Source organism: Pelodiscus sinensis, chromosome 9, assembly GCF_052426305.1.
Source record: "Pelodiscus sinensis isolate ZL-2025 chromosome 9, ASM5242630v1, whole genome shotgun sequence".
Lineage (NCBI taxonomy): Eukaryota > Metazoa > Chordata > Testudines > Trionychidae > Pelodiscus > Pelodiscus sinensis.
Window position 1 is genome coordinate 56,535,420 of NC_143060.1, and position 25,083 is coordinate 56,560,502.

General features: G+C 40.0%; 1 protein-coding gene across 2 annotated transcripts in view; it reads right to left on the reverse strand.

The window, feature by feature from the left end:
* Window positions 1-25,083, reverse strand: part of PLA2G4A (phospholipase A2 group IVA) — a 119,360-nt gene that overhangs the window by 39,149 nt on the left and 55,128 nt on the right. For both annotated transcript variants that reach the window (XM_006110860.5, XM_006110859.5), the window contains 6 exons: window positions 18,793-18,906; window positions 17,481-17,518; window positions 15,108-15,249; window positions 11,770-11,906; window positions 6,255-6,477; window positions 3,800-3,914 (listed from right to left, as the gene is read on the reverse strand). In XM_006110860.5, coding sequence (XP_006110922.3) covers window positions 3,800-3,914; window positions 6,255-6,477; window positions 11,770-11,906; window positions 15,108-15,249; window positions 17,481-17,518; window positions 18,793-18,906 — 769 coding nt within the window. The remainder of the gene's footprint in view (window positions 1-3,799; window positions 3,915-6,254; window positions 6,478-11,769; window positions 11,907-15,107; window positions 15,250-17,480; window positions 17,519-18,792; window positions 18,907-25,083) is intronic.

The following is a 25,083-nucleotide window of genomic DNA, read 5'->3' on the forward strand; positions in this document are numbered from 1 at the left end:
AAAGAAAAAAACATGAGTAGACAAAAACACAAGAAGTTGTAGAGAGTTTAATGAAATCCATAAGACTGGCAATATACCAGGAGAAGAAAGGAACACACACTGCTTGGCTAACAACATGCTGTCTGCAGATGTTATTTTTTAACTCATTCGAAAGAATTGATTCTTGCTTCTTAAAGATATGGCTTAGATTCCAGCAAAATACAAGATGTTATGCTTATTCTCAGATGCCGGCTAAAAAGAAAAGGCAACGGAAACATCTCTGTGTGAAAGGAAACATTTGATCATGACTATGGTCTTTCACACTTCAGAGACTGATGATTATGGGGGGTATGAGTTACCTGATCAAAGTACCATGCAGTATAGTCAAAGCAAATCACTTGAAATGCTTCACACATACAAGTACCGGCATGAGAGGAAACTTAAAAGAGCCAAAGACAGTAATTTGGAGGTTAATGCGCTTTAATAGTGTAACTAAATTAGGAACAGCATAGCCAGAAAACCAGCAAATTAAATCTATCTGTTATAGCCAAGACTTAGTATTTGCATAAAGGAAGATAATTTTTCTATTCAGACCCACAGCATAGGGAAATCATAGGATTTTCCCTCTATATTTAACTGATCTCACTTTTAGTCACTCATCTTGTGGGAGACAGGTGATGTCTCAGTGGCAGGACAGGACAGGACAAACGGTCCTGAGACACAAGCTTTGACGGGAAGAAGTTATCATAGTGTAAATAAGAACACTTCTATGTTCAGTACTCTTTGTAGTTGTATCAGTACCCTGGTAAGGCAATGAGCCCAGAGAAATCTTAAATATGGGATAACTGACCCCTTGTATTTTGTTCCTCTTATTGACTTCATAAATCTGATTTGATAATAATATAGCTGAAAATGGAATAGTCATTTGCCCCCTGTGGTGATTTGGTTTTGAGTACTTGTTACCTTTTTAAAGGCACTTATAGCACAATAAATTAGTTCTTCATTTGTGGCCTGATGCAAACATTACTGAAGTCACAGGAGGTATTCTGGCAATCTGGCCAATTATGATATGAAGAAGCAAACAGTGGGGAGTCCCATTGGATTCAGTGGGACTGCAGTAAGGAATGCGAAATTTAGCTTCTTGTATGTGATAATGCTGAGAAAGCAAGTGTGCCGAAAGAAAGCATTTCCAACTAAACCATGCAACGTGCACATTAATGCGAGGTAGTGCAAGCATGCACCTCCTTGTGTGTGAAATGCTGGTAACAATCATGGGTTTGCTATACTCAGTTTCAGGGGCAGCAGCTTGAAAAATCTACACTTGGATTGACCAAGCTTTAGTTCACTTTTTCTTTATGTTGCCATTTGTCTTTTATATGGGAAGAAATTTGGGAAATCCACCGAGGAGCTAGTACATATTTTGTGAACTCAAATGTGTCACCATAAGTAAATCTGTATAACTACAACTATGCAAGCTGGTGCTGTGAATCTGTCAGCTCTTACAAGGGTCCACTGTCTGACTTACTTTAGTAAAAATAGCTGGATAGGGATTTTTTTAACAAGTTATCTCAATAAAAACTTTCCTGAAATAAATCATATGAATTATGTTTAGTTAGTAATTATTACAGTTCTGGGCATGACCGGCGCCACTGGGGTCAGAAATAGTCTGAATAGATTGAACATTAAGAGCCTTGAGCATTAAAGTAGATAGCAGCTGCACGAAATCTTGTACCATCACCTTTCTGAGGAATGTTATCCTATACAATTAATGCACCTCAACAAGAAGGAACAAGACAGGATTTATCTTACATCCATACCCTAATAAGTAAAAAAGTGGAAGTATTTTTGTTCAACACCTACTGTACCTCAAGTCAAGACATGTTATACAATTCTATAAGGGGAAAGCTTAGAAAATTACTCTGAATGGAAAACTTCAAGACCAAGGTACACTAATATGCTGATAAGGATGACAGTCTTAAAAGAACACTATTAGTTAAAAATACTTAAAAGGAAAGATAGTCTTGCATTTCAGACACTAGCGTGCTATTTGTCAGTAGAGTTAATGGGAGACCTCCCTCACCTCTCTCCACTGGAAAAATTCAATTTGTCCTCCTCCCCCCCAAAAAAAACTCTGCTAAGAGCATCTTCAGTTTTCAGTGGAAAATGTTTCAATTTTCCATTGAATATAATATTTTCACAAAAACAGACACTTTCCACAAACATTACCATTTGGTTAAAAATCTAAATAATCTGGTTCATAGAATCATAGCACCTGAAAAGACCTTGGCTACGTCTACACTGGCATGATTTTCCAGAAATGCTTTTAACGGAAAAGTTTTCCGTTAAAAGCATTTTCGGAAAAGCGCGTCTAGATTAGCAGGATGCTTTTTCGCAAAAGCACTTTTTGTGGAAAAGGGTCCGTGGCCAATCTAGACGTGGTTTTCTGCAAAAAAGCCCCGATCGCCATTTTCACGATCGGGGCTTTTTTGTGGAAAACAGTACTGTGCTGTTTACGCTGGCCCTCTTGAGCAAATGATTTGCGCAAGAGAGCTGTTGCCCGAACAGGAGCAGCACAGTATTTCCACAAGAACACTGACGATCTTACATGAGATTTTCAGTGTTCTTGTGGAAATTCAAACGACCAGTGTAGTTTTTCCGCAAAAGCAGATGATTTTGCAGAAAAACTTGCCAGTCTAGACACAGCCCTTGAGAGGTCACCAAGTCTAGTCCCCTGCCCTCCTTCCAGGACCAAGCACCATCTAGACAAGTGTTTGTCTAACCTGCTCTTAAAATCGCCAATGATGGAGATTCCACAACCTCCTGAGGCAATTTATTCCAGTGTTTAATCACCCTGACATTGAGGAAGCTTTTCCTAATGTCCATACTAAACATGCTGCAATTTAAGTCCATTGCTTCTTGTCATATCCTTAGAGGTTAAGGAGAATACTTTTTCTCCCTACTCCTTATAACAACTTTTTAGATACTTGAAAACAGTGATCATGCCCCCTCTCTCAGTCTTCTCTTTTCCAGACTAAACAAACCCAATTCTTTCAATCTTCCCTCAGAGGACATGTTTTCTAGACCTTCAAACATTTTTGTTGCTCTTCTCGGACTTTCTCCAATTTGTTCACATCTTTCCTGAAAAGTGGTGTCTAGAATTGGCACTTACAACCCCTCCCAGCTTGATATCATCTGAAAATTTTATAAACAAACTCTCAATGCCGTTATCTCAATCACTGTTGAAGATACTGAACAGAACCAGTCCCAGAACTGATCGCTGTGGAACCCCACTCATTATGCCCTTCCAGCAGGACTATGAACCACTAGTAATCACTTTCTGGTGACTGTTATCCAACCAGTTAGGTACCCACCTAATAGTAGCTTCATCTAGATTGTATTTTCCTAGCTTGTTAATGAGAAGGTCATGCAAGACAATATCAAGAGAGTAATAAAGTCTAGATATACCACATCTACTGCTTCCCCCTATGCACAAGGCTTGTTACCCTGTCAAAAAAAGCTACATGATTTGTTCTTTACAAATCCATGCTGACTATTACTTATTACCTTATTATCTTCCAGATGTTTGCAAATTGATTCCTTAATTGGTTCAATTTCCATATAGTTATGAACTTTAATAGCTTTGACCATTGTTTAAAGTTAACCTAGTTTCTTTAGTAATTCTCACAATGGGACCAATAACTCAAGATTTAGCCAAGACATGGGATATAATTAGTCCCAAAAAGAATTAAGAAGAAGAGGGACTTTTTAAAAGGGGGGGACCCTTGCACATGACAACTAAATAAAGAGGTTGAAATAGTACCTGCAAACATAAGTTCTGACACGTCAGGTTTGACATGAAGGCAAGTAAAGAGTGGCAAAGCACATTGTGCCTCATTGATCTTCTCTTTCATTTTGCTCAGAGTAGTGTTCATCCTCTGCAGAAAAAAGAGAAGAGAGGTTGACTCAAAATCACCTGGAGATGGATGACCTGCTGCTAGGAAGACTTTTCATTTTGCTGAAATCAACACAAAAGAAAACCCCCCTGAAAAATCAGAATTCATCACCATAAAAGGAGCTAATCTCTATGAATTTGGACCATAAATATTAATCTACAGAAATTAAGGTAGTAAATCCAGTAGTAGGGGGATTCTAGTTCCCATGCTCACTGAACTATTTACCATGTTTGAGAGCAGGAGCAGACTTTTCAGGCCCTATTGGGTGTGTTTTGAGAATCTGGCAGATATATGAAGAGTAAAGGGTAAAGTTAATCTGGATTAAGAAAATTCAGAATATGCTACTCACAGTCCACTATAAGAACAACAACACATGAAGTTAATCAGGAATAGTTAATGTGGTTTAAATATATACCTGTCCTTATTTCAGATTAATTTTCCATGTGTAGACAAGCACCCAGAAAAGGTATCAAGAAAAATATCGCAGGGGGTTAGGAAGGTAATCAAAACCTTAATGCTTTCTCTTAGGCTGAACCACCATTTACTATAATATGATAGATATAAGAAATGTGATCTACTGCTTAGGACACAATCTTGGGAGCCAATAAACTTTGGTTTTATTTCCAGCTCTTTCAATGACTTCTTTCTTCAATCTGGATAGTTGTCTAAGTTCTCAGTGCTATTTTTATTCCTCTACATAAACAGGAGTGATTCTAACCACCATCACCCCTTTCTTTCAGGGAATATAGTATGCATATCACATTTCAAGAACCGTTTTGCCCTCCTCCCTGTTAATATTTCACAGCCATTAATCTCAGAATAAGTCAATATCGGTGTCGATCATTTGTACCCATGCACACTGCAGAGTATCAGATAAAACTATTATATATTATATTACTATATTTCAGCGTGTAAGTGCACTTTGCTTACTGTACATGATTAATGGCAAATCTTGTTCACATGATTCACTGGACTTCAACAAGTGTATTACATAAATTGGTCAGGTAGGATTTGCGTTTAATACTACAAAACAGATTTAACCTATGACATCTTTCAATTTTTGAAAGTTAGTGATAGGAAACTCATAGCATAAATAAACAAACAGATGGACAAACTAGATTTGGGCTACTACCTCATAACAGACATGATAGACAAATGCTGCCTCTTTTCTTACTCATGAAGGGTGTGTCTACACAGCAGTGTTATTTCAGAATAACTGGCATTATTCCAAAACAACACAGTCCGCATCTACACTACAAGTAGTTATTAGACATAATGTCAAAATAATGTCAAGCTGACGGACTTCTTACTCCAACATCTGTAACCCTTACTTTACAAGGAATAAGGGAAGTCAGAGGAAGAGTGCTCTCTCTTGGACTTCCTGCTGTGTAGACCATGCCAAAAGCCGAAATAAGCTATTTGGACTTAAGATATGCAATTGACGTCGCTCGAGATGCGTAGCTTATTTTGGCTTTAGCCCTGCTGTGTAGACTAAGGATGTTAAATATCGATTAATTTACTAGTTCCATCGACTACTCGACTAGTCATTAAGGAAGGGCGCTTAAAGTGCTCTCTTCCAGATCAGGCTGCATCTGAGTACAACTCCCAGCTGCTGCTCTGCACTCTTAAAGGGACAGAGAGGAGCCGGTATGCAAAGAAACCAGCTCATTCTCTGGTCCTTCGCTGGGTCTCAGGGCAACCCTCACGCTGCCACTCTGCATTTTTAAAAGGGATGCAGCAGCAGCAGCCACCCTCCTCACTCCCAACTCCCCTCATGCGATCCCTCTGCATTTTTAAAAGGGACACATGCAGTGGCACCCGGCTTGTGCTGAGACAGACAACTGGACAGGCTGCCGCTGTTGCGTCCCTTTTAAAAATGAAGAGTGGCAGCGTGAGGGTTGTTCCGAGACCCAGCAGGGGACCAGAGAGTAAGCCAGCATCTTTGCATGCTGGCTCCTCTCTGTCCCTTTAAGAGTGCAGGGGGGGGGGCGGCGGAGGAGGGGGGGTGCGGAGGGAGTGACTGAGTAGTCAATAGTGCTACCCAATAAGCTCCTGCTTATCCGGTAGTCAACTACTTGACTACTCCTTCACATCCTTAGTGTAGACATGCCCTAACTGTGCATAGATGACAATTTTCTTAATTTCAAATAACTAATCCATTCATTTGACAAATATTCCTGCTACTAAACGTGTTTGATAGTAGTACAAAACGTGTTTTGTGTCCTTTAGTGAGGACACAAAAAAAAGTCAGCTGAAATGAATATCTGCAGATGTTATTTTCTAATATTCTCCCAGTTCTAACAACCATAAAAACACACTTACATTGTGGATAAGCGTTTCCCCTATCAACATTCCGAAGATATCAGTGAACGTCACAGGCTGCCCAAAACGTTTCTTATTCCATAATGCTTCAATGTAGCGTTTGACTTTCTGAGGGGTGAGCAGCAGAAGTGGGTTATGACTGACACTGTTCATCAATTCTTTATTAATCTCCTTTGGTCCTTTTCTTGGGAAATCTGGATGAGAATACAAAGTTGACATGTACCTGTAAGGAAAATATAATGATCAATAGCCTTGTTAGTAAATACACAAGACACCCAGGTCCTGATTTTGCAGTTTGCAGAATAAAGGTCCAAATGAGCTAAATTACAACTGATGGACTATCAAAACGTTATATTTCATTCAGCTTAACAGATTTCCCCATTTTATGCCAAACTCAGGAGCTTTTAAGCAGGAAAAAGTGCCAAAGAGGGGCACTTGTTGTTTTATTCACTCCCTTTAAAACAGGAAGTATACCACAGGTAAAATTTTCCAAGTGTGCCCTTTTTTAAAAAAAATAGTACCTAGGTGCTTTTGAAAAAAAAAAAGTATAACATTTCTTTTTTGTATCACTGATATATTCAAGCATGTCCCTGATTTTGAGAAGAAGTAAAAAAAATTAAACTGAAGTGAAGACTGAAGAACTACCAATAACTCAAGTGGGGAAATAGAGGAGACTATTTTATTTTAAAAAGCCATGCATACAAATATAGCCCCTAAGCTAAATTTTAGAAAGACAGGAAAGTATAAATTGAGGTTAAACGTATATACAATACACATGCACGCACACACACAGAATTCAACATGAAAAGTTTTACTCATGATACAGTCTTGTTTTTAAAGGGTTTGTGCATGTATACATACAAACACACACAGAGTTATGCTTATTTAGCTCTTTTCAGGCTCCAAATTTATTATTTCTAATAGCATGAAACAGTTCTCCAAATCAAAATGTTACTATACATAAAAGCTCCAAATAATTGTTTTAATTGTATAATTAAGTATAATAATGTTAATAAAACTGCCAACTGCATTTGGTCTCGACAATTATCTTTCAGCAGCAAATCTTTATCCAGTCACAAAGGACTGAAGTCCTAACCCACTCCTTAATTTGGGCAAAACCTCTCTTGAAATAAATGGGCTTCCGAATAGAGCTCCCAAAATGCATGCATTTCAATTAGATGAAACTCATTTATGTACCTGTCTGTTTGAGGATTACAAAATTAAAAGCAAACAATGCAAAGGAAAAAAATATTCTTGTAATTCAGTCTGACCAGAGAATGATCAGCACATTTCTCAGAAAATCAGAGTCGTTAATATGTCACTTTTTTAAAATGTTCTGACCAGCATGTATGTGAACCACTTTCATCCATTATGTAGAGGCAGGTGGGCCAGATTTACAAAGGTATTTAGACTCTTAAAGATAGGGGTACTTAATTTGTAAAGAAAAAGGTGACTTGGCTCAAGCAATTAGGTGCTGGGGCTCAAGCAATTTTTTTTTAAACTTTCATAACGGATGTGGCCAGTCCAAAGCTGCCAGGACTGTGAACTGTCAAGCCTGGAGGTGCTGGGCTCAGCCCTGGAAAGACCGGGCACAAATTAAACCGAGGCCTGGCCTACACGACATTGGAAGTTCAAAGTCAGATACACATCGTCGACATATCTTACATTGTGTTTTCACACCGTCCACACAGCAGGAGGCTGACGGGACCAAATGCTCCTGTCAGCTTCCTTTTCTCCTCATAAAGAGGAATACTGGTGCCAATGGGGGCATCCTTTGAGTTTGATCTAGCTGGTCTGAACTACACCCACTAAATCGAACCCCAGATTGACTGTGGCAGCGTCAATCTTCCCTGTAGTGTAGACGTGCCCTGAGACAGGTGCTCAGGGGTATTTTCCAAAAGAAACTAAGCAGGTGAGACACTTAACCATAACTGATAATGCTGTTACCCTCTGGTGACAGGAAATGGAGAGTCTACATTATCTCAAGTTAGAAGACACCTGTGTTTTGGGAGTTTTCCCCCTCTGCATAGTGTTCCCTACCATTCATAAACCAATTTAAAAACTACAAATGTATAAATGTACAAACTGGAAACAACTCTCCTTCCAAGTGAACAGTACATTCTACATTTTAGGCCGTGACTCAGCAATGCACTTACACTCATACCTAACCTTAAACACCCAAGTAATCCCACTGTCATCAATGAGCATTCACATACTTAAAGAAAGGCATGCTGCAATCCAGCAAGGCATTACTGAGGTAATAAAACTTACGCTGATTCCCAGAAAAGCTTTAAAACAATAAAATGGAGAGCTGGAAAATAATTCAAAGCAAATATGCTGGTGATTAGAATCCCAGATTGGTCTGGCCAGCATTTACACAGCTTAGCCTTCAGCTCATAAATCAGCACTGAAGTGGAGAAAGTAAAGCAGTTGATTGCAAATATATTTTTGAATGAACAAGCAACCAGATACTCCATAATCATTTATAATGTAATTAAACAATTTTAACAGAGTTTATAGCAGCATCCAGCTATTTTTAACTAATCTTTTTAAGCGGTAAAGACAGAAACATCTAAGCTAAAATAGCACCTTTTAAATACATCACAGAAAATAAAGGTTTGATGATTGGAGGTTATATAAAAGGTACACAGGGCCCTCATGAAGTAACATGTACTCTCTCGACAGATCTTTCTCCAGTCCTCTCTTTTACTGGTGTCACTTAAATTTTTCACTTTTTATTAATGTCATTTGACAATTAATAAAAGTGTGGGTTTCCTGTTTACAGTTAAGCGACAGCAAAGGAGCCACATTTTAGATGTGGTTTACTGTGTTTAAAATAGACCAAATGGGCAAGAAACCTCTGGGTTCTGTCACTGCTTAGCCAAGGGATTTTAGATCAGTCATTTATTCTCACCAGGCTTCAGTATAATGAAACATATGCCCAGGTCTGATGCAAGATGTAGTTAGTGTCTGCAAAGTGCTCTGAGAATTAATGGAAGTGCAAAAGTATTAACATGGGTATCCGTCACAGGAGAAACAAATACACCAGCAAACTATAGTGTGTGAGAAACGAGCAAAATGGGATGCAGATCAGACTATGGTCAAGCAAGATAACTGGCACACGTAATGAGGCAGATACCCTCCCACAAGGGCAGGCATGCATCTTGGGGCACAGGCAGGAACCTGCCCTTTCTCTCGGGGGCAGGAACAGGGAATATTCCATCCTTCTGAAGGGAAGCACAACCCTGTTCCTGGGGGATAAAAGAAAAGAAAAGAAAAGAAAAGAAAAGAAAAGAAAAGAAAAGAAAAGAAAAGAAAAGAAAAGAAAAGAAAAGAAAAGAAAAGAAAAGAAAAGAAAAGAAAAGAAAAGAAAAGAAAAGAAAAGAAAAGAAAAGAAAAGAAGGATGTGGGTCAAAACCAGAATTTCTGTACATTACACAAAACAGTTCTGAACGGGTGTTATCACTCAGAGTTTACAGAATTATCTGTAAGCAAACAAGCTATTTTTCTGACCAAACCAGGTCAAAGAATTTCATTATTTTTATTTAAATTCTTTTATCTTCACATTGCTACAGCACAAAGGACTGAATTCTCTCCAGTGCTGTGTTTGTTTAAAACATAGCTCAGTGAGATCAGACCTCAGGCACAATCAACTCACAGTCTGACTAGTAAGTGGCTGATTCAATGAACTCAGCTGAAGGCAGGAAGGACCTCTCTCACCCTCCCAACACAGTCTACCAGGACTGGCTTGTAGAGGAGATAAAGGATTAGTATCAGTCCAATGCTGATTTCCTTACTGGTTTCAAATAGAGCAAAAAGCTGGAAACGACAGAGGCTCAGTACTCAATAAGCAAAGCACCACCAATACAGAGTTACTGCCACAACCTGGAGTCAGCATGAGCAAATCAGTCATTGGGCACAACATGCCCACTTTTCTGCAAGCACTTTTCCATTCTTCCCTGCTCTGACAAATGGTAAAAATGTTATGTGAGATCATCCATTATTAGTTCCTCCAGAGAAAACAGGATCACATCTCCAAAAGCCAACAGCTGGAAACACGGGCTTCTTTCTGGCACTATGTGTTCTCATCTTCTGATGTCCACATGGCAGCTGTGTACTTAGGACTTGGCACATACACTGGTTGCTATAAACACATCAATATCTCTTCCCCCATTGTGAAATTTTAACGGCCTTGATCCAGTTCCATAAGACCTTTCATTTGCAGGAAATCCAACACTTGCTGGAAGAGACCTCAGAAGGTCATCAAGACTACCATCTGCCCAAAGCATGACCAGCCCCAACTAAATCATCCCAGCCAGGGCTTTGTCTAGCCAGGACTTAAAAACCTCTAAGGATGAAGATTCCACCACCTCCCTAGGTAACCCACTCCAGTATTTCACTACCCTATTTTCTTAATATCCAACCTAGACCTACCTCACTGCAACTTGAGACCATTGTTCCTCATTCTCATCTGTCACTACTGAGAACAGCCTCTTTTCATCCTCTTTGGAACCTCTCATCAGGTAGTTAAAGGCTGCTATCAAATCCCTCCTCACTATTCTCTTCCACAGATTACATAAATCCAAATCTCTCAGCCTCTCCTCGTAGGTCATGTGCTCCAGCTCCCTAACCATTTTGGTTGCCCTCTGCTGGACCCTCTCCAATGCGTCCACATCCTTCCTGTAATGGGGGGCCCCAAACTGGATGCAATACTCTAGATGTGGTCTCACCAGTGCCGAATAAAGTGGAATAAACATTTCTCTAGATCTTCTGGCAATGCTCCTCCTAATGCACCCTAATATGCCATGAGTCTTCTTGGCTACAAGGACACACTGTTGACTCATATCCAGCTTCTCATCCACTGTAATGCCCAAGTCTGATGAGCTGCTGCTTATTCACATCCAGTTCTTTTCACAAAAAGTCTGATTTTCATTCCCACAAGCAAGGAAAAACCATCAACCTTCTTAAGGGCAGAGAGCTTCTGGCCAAATGTTCGTATAGCAGAAAGTCCACATGGCTATGGTGATGCCAAACTGTTATAACCTCTCTCATGTACAAGGTGGTCCACCAGCATGAAAAGTGAGGACACTGGTTGCATAGTGACGTGGTTATGGGAAATGGAAACTGTGTTAATTCATGCATGACATGCATCTGACGAAGTGGGTCTTTGCCCACGAAAGCTTATGCTCCTACACTTCAGTTAGTCTATAAAGTGCCACAGGACTCCTTGACGCTTTTGTGTTAATTCAGATCCTCATAAGCTCATGCTGACCAAGCTTCTATGCAATTCACCTGGAGTTGAAGCTGCCTACATCTGGGCAGATACTTTAAAATGGTAGCAGCTGAAAAACAGCAATATTGCCACTCTCCTGCACTAGATGGAAAATTCCTTCCTCCGGTGACAGTACCCTACATCATAAAATTCATTCATCCTCAGTGGGTCTCCCAGTCACCAGCGGAAAGTTTCCACTGCACTAAAACAAAGCAGAATGGGCAGAGGGCACATAAAGCTTACCATGTAGATCCAGACAGACCAGCAATATATGTTGCACAGTCTAAAATTCCTGATTCGTAGAGTGCTTTCATAACTCCAGAAAACCCAACCATGGCACGAAATCCACCACCTGAGCCCAATACCGCTATCACTGGCACCTGGGCAAATGAAAAAGACAGCACATAATAAGGTTGGCTTATAGGATGCATTTTAAAAAGCTAAATACATTTTTGCATCCATCAATCAGTGGCCAAAGACATCAGACTTGTGTAATTAATACAGCCACAATTCAACAGAGCCTCAAACCTGAATCCTGATATTCTTTAAGCACCAACAGGAAAGCCAAAAAAGTTCCACTTAACATTGGAACAGCTCTGTTTAAAATACATATTGTAGAAGAGTGATGAATATCCAGTTAAAATGGAGACCTTAAAAACTGAGGATAGGAAAGATGCCATGGCATTATTTATGAGTAATCTCCCGTCCAAACTTACCCTCTCTACCCATAATATGCAGCACACTGTGTATCATTTGATTGCTACAAACATCCCAAAGATTCAACATTCAAATAAATCAGCAATTAACCCTGCTTTTGCTTCTAATTACTAAAACATGCAGCCAGTCGAAATGGCTGCACCCAATAACTGCAAAAGTTTTGATATCATATTTGAGATTCCACTTCATAAAAAAAACTGCATTTTAATTCAGTAAAAAAAATTGATGATTAGTGTTTGGACAGCACTTTTCAGATATAATGCACTGTATGGCTATGTCTACGCTTGCGGCTTCTTGCACGAGAAATATGCAAATAAGGCTAAGTGTGGACTATCACCAATCCTTATTTGCATACCTAATGAGCCACCATTTTTGCAGAAGAGGCTCTTGTGCCAGAAGAAGCTCTCTACACTGCCCCTTCTTGCACAAGAAAAACCCTGTTGCGCAATGCCGTTATTCCTGAAAATAATCAGCGTAGCGGAATTGCACAACAGGGGTTTTCTTGCGCAAGAAGGGGCAGTATAGACAGCTGCTTCTGGCACAAGAGCCTCCTCTCCAAAATGGCGACTCATTAGGTATGCAAATGAGGCATGCCAATATTCCATGCTTAGCCTCATTTGCATATTTCTTGCACAAGAATCCACGAGTATAGACATAGCCTATAAGTTTAAGTATTAATAATTCCAACGCTGGGGATTTATTGGTATCATCCTCCTTTTTCATTCTATACAACAACATAGGGTTCTAAAAAACCCACAAAAGTAAAGTGAGGAATTTAGAACATGCCAGTTTTGCTAAGCCTACACCCCACTGATGGAGTGGTTGCTTTCAGCTGAAGAGCTATATTAATAATATTACTCAGTATTTACAATGCTACTCAGCACTTACAGTGCTTTACATTTTGAAAGCTCTTTACAATTATTAGCTAATTAATCTATAAAGGCAAATCTCAACAGGAGAAGCAGAGGGAAGTTCCAGGTGCAAGCCCAGAAGAGGAAAGGAATTTAAAATGCTCCCAAACTGAGACTAGTCAGCAAGTCTGTTAACAAATATAATGACAGGAACAGGAGGGAGGGGTTGAGGCTCTTTCAGGACACAACAAACTCCAAAAAGCCGCTCTTTCAAGTATTCAGCAAAGAAAAGAAGGGTCAGCATGTACATTTCCTCTGTATTTAAATCCACAGCCATGATAGGAATCACAGAATTCATGGCACAGAGCTAAATAAAGGCTTAAAAGGCAATATGCAAGGAATGTCCAGTGTTAAAAGCAGACAAGCCCAAATTGCAAGTTTTCAGCTAGATCTACAGAAGCAGATGCAGGACTTGAGGGTGGAAGGAGAAAAGCCTCTGCAAATGGTGAAGAGCAAAGTGACAGCAGCAATTGGGGACCATGTTTGACAGCAACCACAGAACTCAGAACAGTCAATCAAAAGTGCCCCAATTTCCCTGTCCATTGGATGTGAGGTGCTCTTCTTCCTGGGGAAGTGTACAGCAGGTTGGCCAAAAAAAAAAAAAACAGTCCCCTCCTTCCCCCCACTGGAAATTGTGAGATTTCACATTTTCGCTTCATCCTGATTTGAGGTGAAAACTCAAAAATTTGGGATTTTGCACAAAACTAAATATTCCAAAATATTTTTTTGATTTTATTAAAATGCTGCTTCTTTCAAAAAGTTGAAATATTTGCTTCCAGCTTTATCTTTTAACTTTTATATCTTACTTTAGAGAAATGTGTGTGTCTGTCTGTGGGTCCGTTTGTTCAAGCTCTCTTCCAAAACCGTAAGAGCTAGGACCAAATTCGATATACGACTTCCTCTTATAATATAGAGCAAAGTAAGGGGTTGGTTGTGCCATGACAATGGGATGTGCCTGGAATTAAACTGTTTCTCAAAAAATGGAATGGGAGAAGTCTGGCCAGGAAGGCGTTATACTGTGGAATGACGACAGGGGGGTAGCAAAGGACCAGAGATAAGGACCAAGACAGCTATAACCCCATTTGGCCAGGAGGGAACAGAGGTAGAGGAGTCACAGCTGGGGGGAGGCTTATTTGTTTCCCCTCCCCGCTGGGGGATAGACACAGAGACAAACTCTCAAATACATAGTAGACAACTGTCCCTTTCTCCACTCCTGCCAGCCTAATGGCCTTATAGCGATCCTCGTCCCCATCTCTGGCTACTTGCTACCCTCTTCTGGCCATTCTGCATTGTAACTGTCCCTCCTACTAGACCCCTCTCTTTCCATTTTATGAGAAACAAATCGAATTCCAGCTTCATTTCATTGTGCTGGTACAACCAACCCTTTTTCTTATGTTTCAGAGGGGTAGCCAAGCTAGTCTGTAAATGGAAAAATTCAAACAACAAATAGTTTGGTAGCACCTTAAAGACTAACAAAACATGTAGATGGTATCGTGAGCTTTCATGGGCACAACCCACTTCTTCATTTTCATGACTTCATCTGAAGAAGTGGGTTGTGCCCACGAAAGCTCATGATAGCATCTACATGTTTTGTTAGTCTAAGGTGATGTTAGACTATTCATTCCTCTTTTTTTATGTTAAGGAATTATAAGAAGAAGCTACATATCAACTTTGGTGGTTCTAGCTTTTACCACTTAGAAGGAGATAAATTGTGCAGGAGAAGGCTAACAATTTAACTCACAACTTTAAAAGATGGCAAAATGAGCCTCATCCCACATCGTGAATGTGCTGGGATTTAAGGATATTTATTAGTACTTGTACTAAACTTTGTATTATATCCTTCATCCGACTCTTTATTTTCATGTCTTTCAGAAAGACAGGAATAACGTTGCAAAGACAACACTGATCTGGCTACTCTGGATGTAATTATTTACAGAAGCATTTCAAACCTACATCACGGGAAGAAGTCAAGTTCTTGCTGTTTTCTGCTCCTAGGAGGTTTTTCATTTTGTGCATGATTTTCTCCTTCCGCTGCTGTCGAAATTTTTTCTCCTCATCGCACAGAGCCATACTGAACCGGAGATCAGTTGAAGAACTATTTTGCAAAACAGACAAACTGTGAAAACCAAAACTGATGAACGAAATTTCACCTACAGTCCCACAGACTTTAATGGAAACAGGAACAGGTGCTATTACCTTGCGTTGAAAGGAATAAAATACAATGTACTAGATAAATATCATAGTCATACTATAATGCACTACATTCTAGGAAGTTATTCAAAGGGAGTGTCACTTTAGCAAATATGAATTCCGCCTGAGCTCAACTTATTTTATCTGGCAGTATTGCATCTCACAGACTAATGAACACAAGGAAGAAAGACATAAAATATTCAGCTGTGGTCTTTTTTTAAAAAAAGTGATGTTAGCACTTAAAAATATGCTAGTTTCACAGCCCAAGAACTTGAATTCTCTGGTTAGCCACAGATCAAAGATGATCTGAATAAATGTAGTGAAAGCTTCTTTGCACAACCCCACCAGCAGTGGTTAATGTTGACGTTAGGAGGCTGTGACAAGGGGCATTTCATCTGTGACTTGACAGGCGATGGTTAAGACTCACTAGCCTTGTACAGCACAGTACTCCCTCCATACTTTATACTGCATGACTGTTTCATCAGTGCACATTACTGGAAAAGCCCCCATCCAGCCAGGCACTTTACTCAGAGTCAAAGTTAAGGGTATAGTAGTGGCACTGAATTCACATGCTGAAAGTTAAGCATGTCCTTAAATGTTTTGGTGCATCAAGGCCATAGACTGTATGTTGGGAAAGAAGGGGAAACCTTGAAAAAACATTTGCTATCATACAGCACACTGAAAGATGAGCTAAACAATTTGAGGTGTTTTGACAACTTAATTACTAGACAACACACCCAAGACTTCATTATGACACACACACACACACACACACACAACATGGCTATGAGGCTTGTGTTGAGTTAATTTCATAAATGTGAATTAAAACCACATTGTTGTGTCTGAATGTACAAGTCCTCTGAGTTTTAGGAGAGGTCTAATGGACCACACACGCAGACCCCTGTCTATTGGCATAAAGAAAACAATTAAACACCGGGGCCTGTTTTCCTCAGTCTGTTAGCCATTACTGAGTTATATTTTAAATAGTGATGATGCCTGCAGTTATTATTATGCTTACGATGAAAATTGGTCTATTTTTAAGTTCTCTGTTTTCAGTTATTCATAACTTTTGGATTTAATATTTTGGAGCCTGACCTATTCCTCAAGGTATATTGTTTCTCTGAGGAGAGGAGGAACCATATAGAATACAAATTTAGGGCAGGAACCACCTTTCTGTTCAGTGTTGGTGTTGCACCTAGTGCAATAGGGCCCTAGACAAGGATTAGGGCTCCTAGGTGCTACAGTAACACAAATAATTTTCCTTGGCTTTCAAAAAAATATTGTGACCACAATTTTCCTCGGAGGGATCATTCAAAAATAAATGAATCTATAAAACCAGGTATGAAAACAGCTTTGATTGAAGAGCTATTTTTTACTTTGTAATGTGTAGGGATAATTTAAAATAAAGATTTTCAGATGAAAGTTTGAAGTTGCACATAGAGCATTTCATTGTCTGTTGACCCTGCAAAGACTTATGCGCATGCTTAACTTTGCACACTGGGCTAAATCCTGGCCCCCGTGAAATCAATGACAGCTTTGCCATTCACTTTGGTGAGGCCATAGATTTGTTCACAGAGCATAGCCCCACTGAAGTTAGTTTCAGTGACTTCAATGAGAATATCTACCATGAGCCAAGTTAAGTATAAGCATACGTCTTTGCAGAACTAAGACTTTAAAGATTGATTTTATGAGCATGCATCTGCAGCTAGCTAGCTAAAAGCTGGTATTAAAGGAAAATTGCTGCAGAAGAATGGGTGATGACTGCAATATGGATAACTACTGAAGCTGGGGTCTACTGAGCTTCTAAAGTTCTGCACAGGAGAGCGAGGACCACTGAAAATGAGAGCAGGCCCAGGGACAAACATCTTACAAACTACAGACTTGCTCCCACAAACATTTAAACAAGTGAATAATTTTACTCCCATGAATGGTCCCAGACTCATATTGTGGGCATAATCTTCACTTTTGTATTGTTCAGAGTTTTCAAAGCTTGATATTTCAATAACATTAGTTATTTTTGCATTTCACTTTATATACTTTTGAAAAATGTTTTACAAGGAACAGCAAACACATAAATGGGCTGCCCATACAGTGAGTGCTGCAGAGCAGATTTGTTTGGTTAAGTGCAATACTTACCAGACTTCAAGAAACAATTCCAAAGTCATTTCTGTGACCTAAACAAGAAACATTTCAAGATGATTTCCTCTATAAATGATATAAAGAAAACATATGCACTTTGAACATACTCTCATTATGCTCCTGATAAGTTATAAACTCACTTTAAAAAGAGAAAACGGTTGACAAGATACATAAATGGGTTTCCTTTGTAAGAGAGAACATAGTGGGGTCACACACACAACAGAGACTACAGTTCTCAGTTAACTCAGGGAGCATGGGTTGTAACATTTTTACTCTAATTAGTCAAGCTCCATTAGCTGTGTCTTCCTTCATACACTGTTTTGTAAGTGAGTGTCACCCCTGACCAAAATATAATTTTAGTTTAATCCCCACATAATTAAAATCCTTGCCTCTCGCCTTGATCTGTTCTATGCAGCATCAATATGTACAGGCAGTCCCCGGGTTACATACAAGATAGGGACTGTAGGTTTGTTCTTAAGTTGAATTTGTATGTAAGTCGGAGCTGGCGTCCAGATTCAGCCGCTGTTGAAACTGATTAGCAGCGGCTGAATCTGGACGCCTGGGACAGAGCAGCTGGGGCGCTGCCGGGTACGTCCCCGCAGCGCTGCACCTCGGCGCTGCGGGGACCAACCCGGCAGCACCCCAGCTGCTCTACCCCAGGTGTCCCCAAGTCAGCCGCTGCTGAAACTGATCAGCGGCTGATTCCAAGAAGCCTGGGGCAGAGCAACTACCTCCCTCCTAGGGTTGTGTAGTAATTTCTGTTGTCAGGAGACGGTCATGGTGCAATGAAATTTGGGCACTCCTATCCTATTGAATTAAATTGTGCAGAGCTTTGCTCTACTGAGAAGTAGCTTGAAGTTAATGCACCACACAAAGTCTTCTTGCAGGAAGACGAATGTGTTTAAAAATAACTATTCAGTGTGTGCTATTGAGTTGTGGATGCTAGGAATGGGGATGTCCTTGGGGCTTCCATGTATCTCAGAGCAAGAACTCCTGTCAGTATGAAAGCAAGTAGAAACCATCTTCCAACCACACAATCTGAAGGTAACTCTGAATTGAAATCAGCATCAGAGAGGAGAAAGTGAAGCTCTTTTGGAAAAGTTGTCATGGTGTGATAGCTTCAATGTGATCCTGGAACAAGCAAAACTCCCAGGCTGTTACCCATCCAGAATACTGTGTGACTAAAGATAAGAAACCTGAAAAAAAAGACTTTTCTGACTTGCCATATACCAGATTTCAACTCAACCTTTATCATCAGGGTTTAAGGCCTTAGCAAAAAAAGACCAAGCTATAGAGATTTGCAACTTACTTCATTAAAAGTAAATGGAAGCACTTTCTTCTCCCCCAGTTTCAGAGAGGATACAAGAAACGTTGACGTGCCAAGCGTCTCATCCATGACGTAGTTAGCATCCATTAATGTAATCTACAACAGATACACGGATAGTTTAAAAACAAAACTACAGACCAGAGTAGAAATACACCTAAGCCATTCATTCTGTACTTACCCAGTGAGCAGACACAAGAAACAATAGTTTTTGGCACTTAATAGTTTTGTTTATGACTTAGTATAAGCATTTGAGGGTTTGCATTGTAGGGATATTAACCACTTACACAGTACCTTTCATCTGAGACTATGCCAGTGCTTTACAAACTCCACTCTGGTCACATTGTCGCTATTATATTCCTACTCCTGTACTCTTATTATTCAAGCATGGAATTTCTATCCAGATTGAGTCTACGTTACAGTTTGATTCATTAACTATAGTTGACTTTATGCTTTCTTTCATATAGCGAGCCACTCCCCCACCAGCACGACCAATTCTGTCATCCCTACATATTTTGTATCCTATGGTGAGTGAGTCCTATTAGCTACCCCATTTGACCAAGTTTCTGACATGTTATCATAGCAATATCCTCATTTAATACCAGGAACTCAAGTTCACCCATCTTAGTATTTCCTATACAACTCTCAGTTCCTTACTCTTTAATTACAGGATAACAGTAAACAATAATTACTTAGCATAATCACAGAAATTCCACACGTGTAAACCTCTACGCTATATCCAACCAAATTTAAATACTCATTGGTAGATATGCCATATCAGAGGGAACCACATGTTTTAGAATGTGGGCTATACAAATCAACAACTGAGATTCTGGAACATGATTTCCCATTCCTACTGCCATACCAGTTAGTCGACTAGTCCTTCACATCCCTATCTGATAAGCAAATGTTTATCGGATAGTCGACAAGATTGTCAACTAGTCGCTTCCCCCACCATTTTTTCTGATAGAAGCAGCGGGGGGGGGGGGGGGAGAGAGGGCTCCATCTGTGGTACTTTAAAGCGGCAGCACCACGTGGAGCCTAGGGCCAGACCCTGGGCTCCACGCAGCGCTGCCGCTTTGAAACGCCGCCATGGGAGTCCAGCGTCAGGCTCCTCCCAGCATTTCAAATCGGCAGCACTGCATGGAGCCCAGGGTAAGCCAGGGACTCCCCTGCTGACTCGGTGCTCCTGCAGCAGCATTTCAAAGTGGCAGCGCTGAGTCAGTGGGGAGTCCCCAGCTGATCACGGGCTCCATGTGGTGCTTTTGCCTTTAAAGTGTAGCAACAGCTCTAGCTAATAGCCACTTATGGACCTAACCTCCGAGACCTTTTCGAATTCTTTTTTAAACCCAATTATACTTTGACTTTCACAGCATCCCTTGGCAACAAGTTCAGAGGTTGATTGTGCACTTTCAAAGTACTTCCTTAAGTCTTGATTTTAAAATGTCCAGTCATGGAGAATCCACGTAAATTGTGTCAGTGGTTACATTATCCTCTTTGTTTAAAAACTAGGCCTTATTTATATTCTCAATTTGTCTAGCTTTAACTTCCGGCCACAGCATCTTGTTATAGCTTTGCCCGTAAAAATGAAAAGTCTTCTATTGTCAAATATTTTTTCCATGTACATACTTCTAGACTTTGATCAAGTCACCTCTAATCTTCACTTTGGTAAGGTAAACAGACCGAACTCCTTGAGCCTTTCAATGTAAGGCAGGTTTCCAAATTCTTTAATCATTCCATTCTCTGTGACCCTCTTTCACTCTTTCTCCAATGTTTCCAACATGCTTCTTGAAATGTGAACAGCAGAAGTGAGCATAACATTCCAGAAGAAAAAGCTTCAAGGGGTAGGTGAGTTAGTCACACCAGTGGAAAACGCAGACGCAATCTCCTCTACCTTTTTACTCTCGCTCTAGATTCCCCTGTTTATACATTAGCCCTTTTGGCCACAGTGGTCCCCGGGACACTCAGGTTCATCTGAATTTCCACCATGAAGTCCAAGTCGCTACTTCCCAGGATGAAGTCCCCTAGTCTGTATGGCCTGCATTCTTTCTTCCTAGATATGTAGCTTAGCAGCAGTGAAATACACACTGTTTGCTTGCATACAGTTTACCAAGAAATCTGGATTGCTCTTTATCAGTGACCTGTCCCCTACATTATTTACCGCTTCTCCAATCTTTTTGTTATCTGCCATCCCCAAGAACAATGATTTTATGGTTACTTCCAGGACACTGACAAAAACATTAAACTGCATCATTTAAAAAACTAATTCCTGTAGGGCCCTCTAAAATACACCCATTTACAATCACATTGATCTATCAGCCAGTTCTAGTTTCTTAATCAAAGTCCTATAGAGTATCAACTCAAATGACTTCTGGAAACCTAAGTATCTTTCATGAATACTATTACTATTACCAATTACATTTAATCAAAAATATATCAAGTTAGTTTAACAAGATTGAGTTGTCATAAATCTTTCTTGATGGATATTAATTATATTAATTTCCTTCAATTCATCCATTTGCTACTTTCAGCCATTTTATTATTTTACCTGGCATCAACATCAGGTTGAAAGATATAATTATATATTATAATTATTATTATAATATATGATGATATTATAATCATCCTATTTACCCTTATTAAATATTGGCCCATTAGCTTTCTTTCAGTCCTCTATATCTTCTCCACTGCTCAATGACTAATTAAAAGTCCACATTAACAGTTCAAAGAGCTCCTTGGCTGGGTTATTTAAAAGTCTGGGATGCAGGTTATCCAAATCTACTGATTTGAAAGTGTTTAACTTTAACAGTAACTGTTTAACATTCTCCAGAGCTACTGTTAGAATGGAGTTACTTTGCAATCTTCACGTGATATCAATATATCATTTAGTCTTTTCTCAAATATGGAACAGATGTTTACTGAATACTTCTGTTTTTCTGCATTATTATTGACAGTTTTACCTTTTCTATTCAGTACCATACATACTTACACACACCACTATTAGAATTCTTTCTGTTCCTAATTACTTGAAAAGATTGTCTTAGCTCTGCAAACCATAGATTTCTCCTTGTATCCTTTTGCTTCCCTTATCAAGTTTCTACAATTCCTAGATTCTAATTTATATTCATGATAATCAATACCCTCTCTCCTCAGCCCCCTCCCCTTATTTTTTTTAAGAGCAACTGCTTTCATAACAACTTGGCTTAGAGGAGAAGTTTTTAAACCAGTGTAACTTTCTCATATAGTGTTGTTAAACAATTCCAATTGTGTACATGTATCTGTTTAAATTCTCTCTCCCAGCTGATCTGACTCACTTTTGTGAAATTAGCAGTTTTAAAACAAGAAATATGTAAGTAATTTGAGTCTTTATTTCTATCAGCACATACAAGTATAACCAAGCCTTTATTACTTGCACTGAAGCAAGCACTAACTTTTAGTTCTGTGATTAATTCCTCCATCTCTCAAGATGACGTATGACATACTGTATATGACATATGACAATATACCCCATGTTGGATGCAACACCCTTGAAAGATGTACATTATGTTGGAATGGCATTCATTGTATTAATAATCATAGTTGCATTTTAATATCGATGTTAGGCCTGGACTACACAAGAGTGAAAGGTCGACCTAAGATACCTAACCCCAGCTATGTTAATTACATAGCTAGAGTTGATGTATCTTAAATCACTGTCCACACAGTGAGACGTTAATGGGAGCAAACTCTCCTGTTGGCTCCCCTTACTCCTCACAAGTAGCAGGAGTACGAGCACCAATGGGGGTGCTCTCTGAGTTCAATTTAGCACATCTTCACTAGACCCACTAAATCAAACCCCAAAAGATCGACTATAGCAGCATCGATCTTCTGTGTACTGCAGATATGGCCTTAGTGTTTTATACTGCCTCCCATCACCATAGGACCTAAATGCCTCTCAAAAAATCCACAATAGCAAATCCCACGCAGACTTTAATGGCATCTCTGGCACTTCTTGGGTTAGGATGTTTGTTTTGGTTTTGAGTGTCTTTATTATTTGTATCTAATATGCAATTTACCATTATTATGTCATGTCACTGACTTTGCAGGGCCAATTTTCAGAGCTCTATATTGACTCACATCATATTGCACTGGGTGTCAGCTTATAAAATATTATGCTTTTTAATGACTACATAAAATTATGATTAAAAAGAGTGAAAAACAGCTCATAAAATCAAAGCTGATTTACAAGACATGTTTTAGGAACTGTCTGGATTCTTACGACAGTGAGAAATCACTTAGTTAGACTATATCATAGAAAAAAGTGAGTAATTCAGACCACACCAAAAGTAGGAAATGACTGAGACCTCATGATAACCTGAATTAAATGGTTTGCTATTTTCCCAATTTCTTCTTGGCATCAGGATAGACACAAACATAGAACAGAAAGATGTATTATTGCTTTCAAGAAGGCAATTTGGATAAGCCATTAGACATTACAATTATAGTAAAACTCCAGTTGCCCGGCATCCAGTGGTCTGGCACTCCTGATAGTCGGGCACCACCTAGAACCCGGAAGTGCTCCAGGCAGCCAGACAATTGGTGCTGCTCTGCCCCAGGCTTCGCCGAGTCAGCCGCTGGTCAGTTTCAGCAGCGGCTGACTTGGGGATGCTGAAGCAGGGCAGCTGGGGTGCTGCCAGGTTGGTCCTGTAGCGCCACCCCTCGGTGCTGCAGGACCAACCTGGCAGCATCCCATCTGCTCTGCCCCAGACTTCCCAAGTCAGCCACTGCTGAAACTGACCAGTGGCTAACTCGGGAAAGCATGGGGCAGAGCAGCTGGGGTGCTGCCGGGTTGTTCCTGTCCCTCCATCCCCACACCTCACCCCAGACCCCTCATAGACCCCCCTTCCGATAGTCCGGCATATCTGATAATCCAGCACCCCCTGAGTCCTAAAGGTGCTGAATTATCGGAAGTTTACTATAGTTATTTTAATAGCCTACCTTTTGAAATCTTAAACAAATTTTTTATTCTGTGCATTCATGTGACCAGAGTGAAGTCTGTGAGTGTGTGAGCAGAATTTGATCTATGCTGTCCATTATGTCTATATTGACCCCATTCATCACTCCACTGATTTAAACACTGCGGGAACTATTGCAGCCTCTTTGCAGCATATCAGATCAATGGCTCCTGTTGGCCTTCTAAAACCCATAGTAGGTTGTGAGAATCTTACAATGAAAAATAATACAGGGAGCTAGGTATAGAGGTATAGCAAGGTATAGAGTCAGGTAAGTAGTAGTCTCTGACCTCAGTCAGTTCCCATGAAGAATGCATGAAATCTGCCAAGAACTCTTGTGACAGATTTTCCTTTGTCCCAGTGCTGAAGAAAGCACTCCTTTCTCACTTCCCACTGCCCTAAAATGTGTACTCTGTTCCCTGCTTCCTATGCATCTTAAACATTTTTAAATTGGGGATAGCCTAAAAAAACTCAAAAACAAAAGCCTTGTTAAGCCAGAGCTGAAGTTTACAGGAGTTAGTAATTTATAGGGGGAAAATACAAAACAAAACAAATGAGGTTTTAATTTTAAAATAAACCAAATATGTGAAATGCACATTTTAGGAATTCAAACAAACTTAACTCTGCCCTTGTTGTGACACTAGTTCCCATCTTCCTTTTTATGCCCCTTCAGCAGCTCTTTGGTACAATGCATTATACAGTAAAACTCCAATTGTCCGGCATCCAGTAGTCCGGCACTCCTGATAGTCCGGCACCAAATGAAACCCGGAAGTGCTCCGGCCAGCCGGATAATTGAAGCTGCTCTGCCCCCAGCTTCCCCAAGTCTGCCGCTGGTCAGTTTCACCAGCGGCAGACTTGGGGAAGCTGGAGGCAGAGCAGCTGCGGTGCTGCCGGGTTAGTTCCGCAGCACCGCCCTCTCCCATGCTGCACAGTTCCCTGCCGACACTCCCCCCCCAGACCTCTCATATCCCCCCTTCCGGTACTCTGGCATATCTGATAATCCAGCACCCCCTGGGTCCTAAAGGTGCCGGATTATCGGAAGTTTACTGTATTATAGATTTGCCTTTCTGCTGTAGTAGCTTGGCCTCTGTACACATAATGTAAGAATAAAATGAGACTATGTATACTGGCTCCTATACTATTTGAATTAGCCAACAACATGAACCAATATGGATATCCTGCAAATTACCAAAACAATGTGTAGCATAATTATTTGGAGACATGTGGAATTCTTCCCCAGCAGATAAATGTCATAGTCTAACTTATAAAGGTTGAAAACATGGTT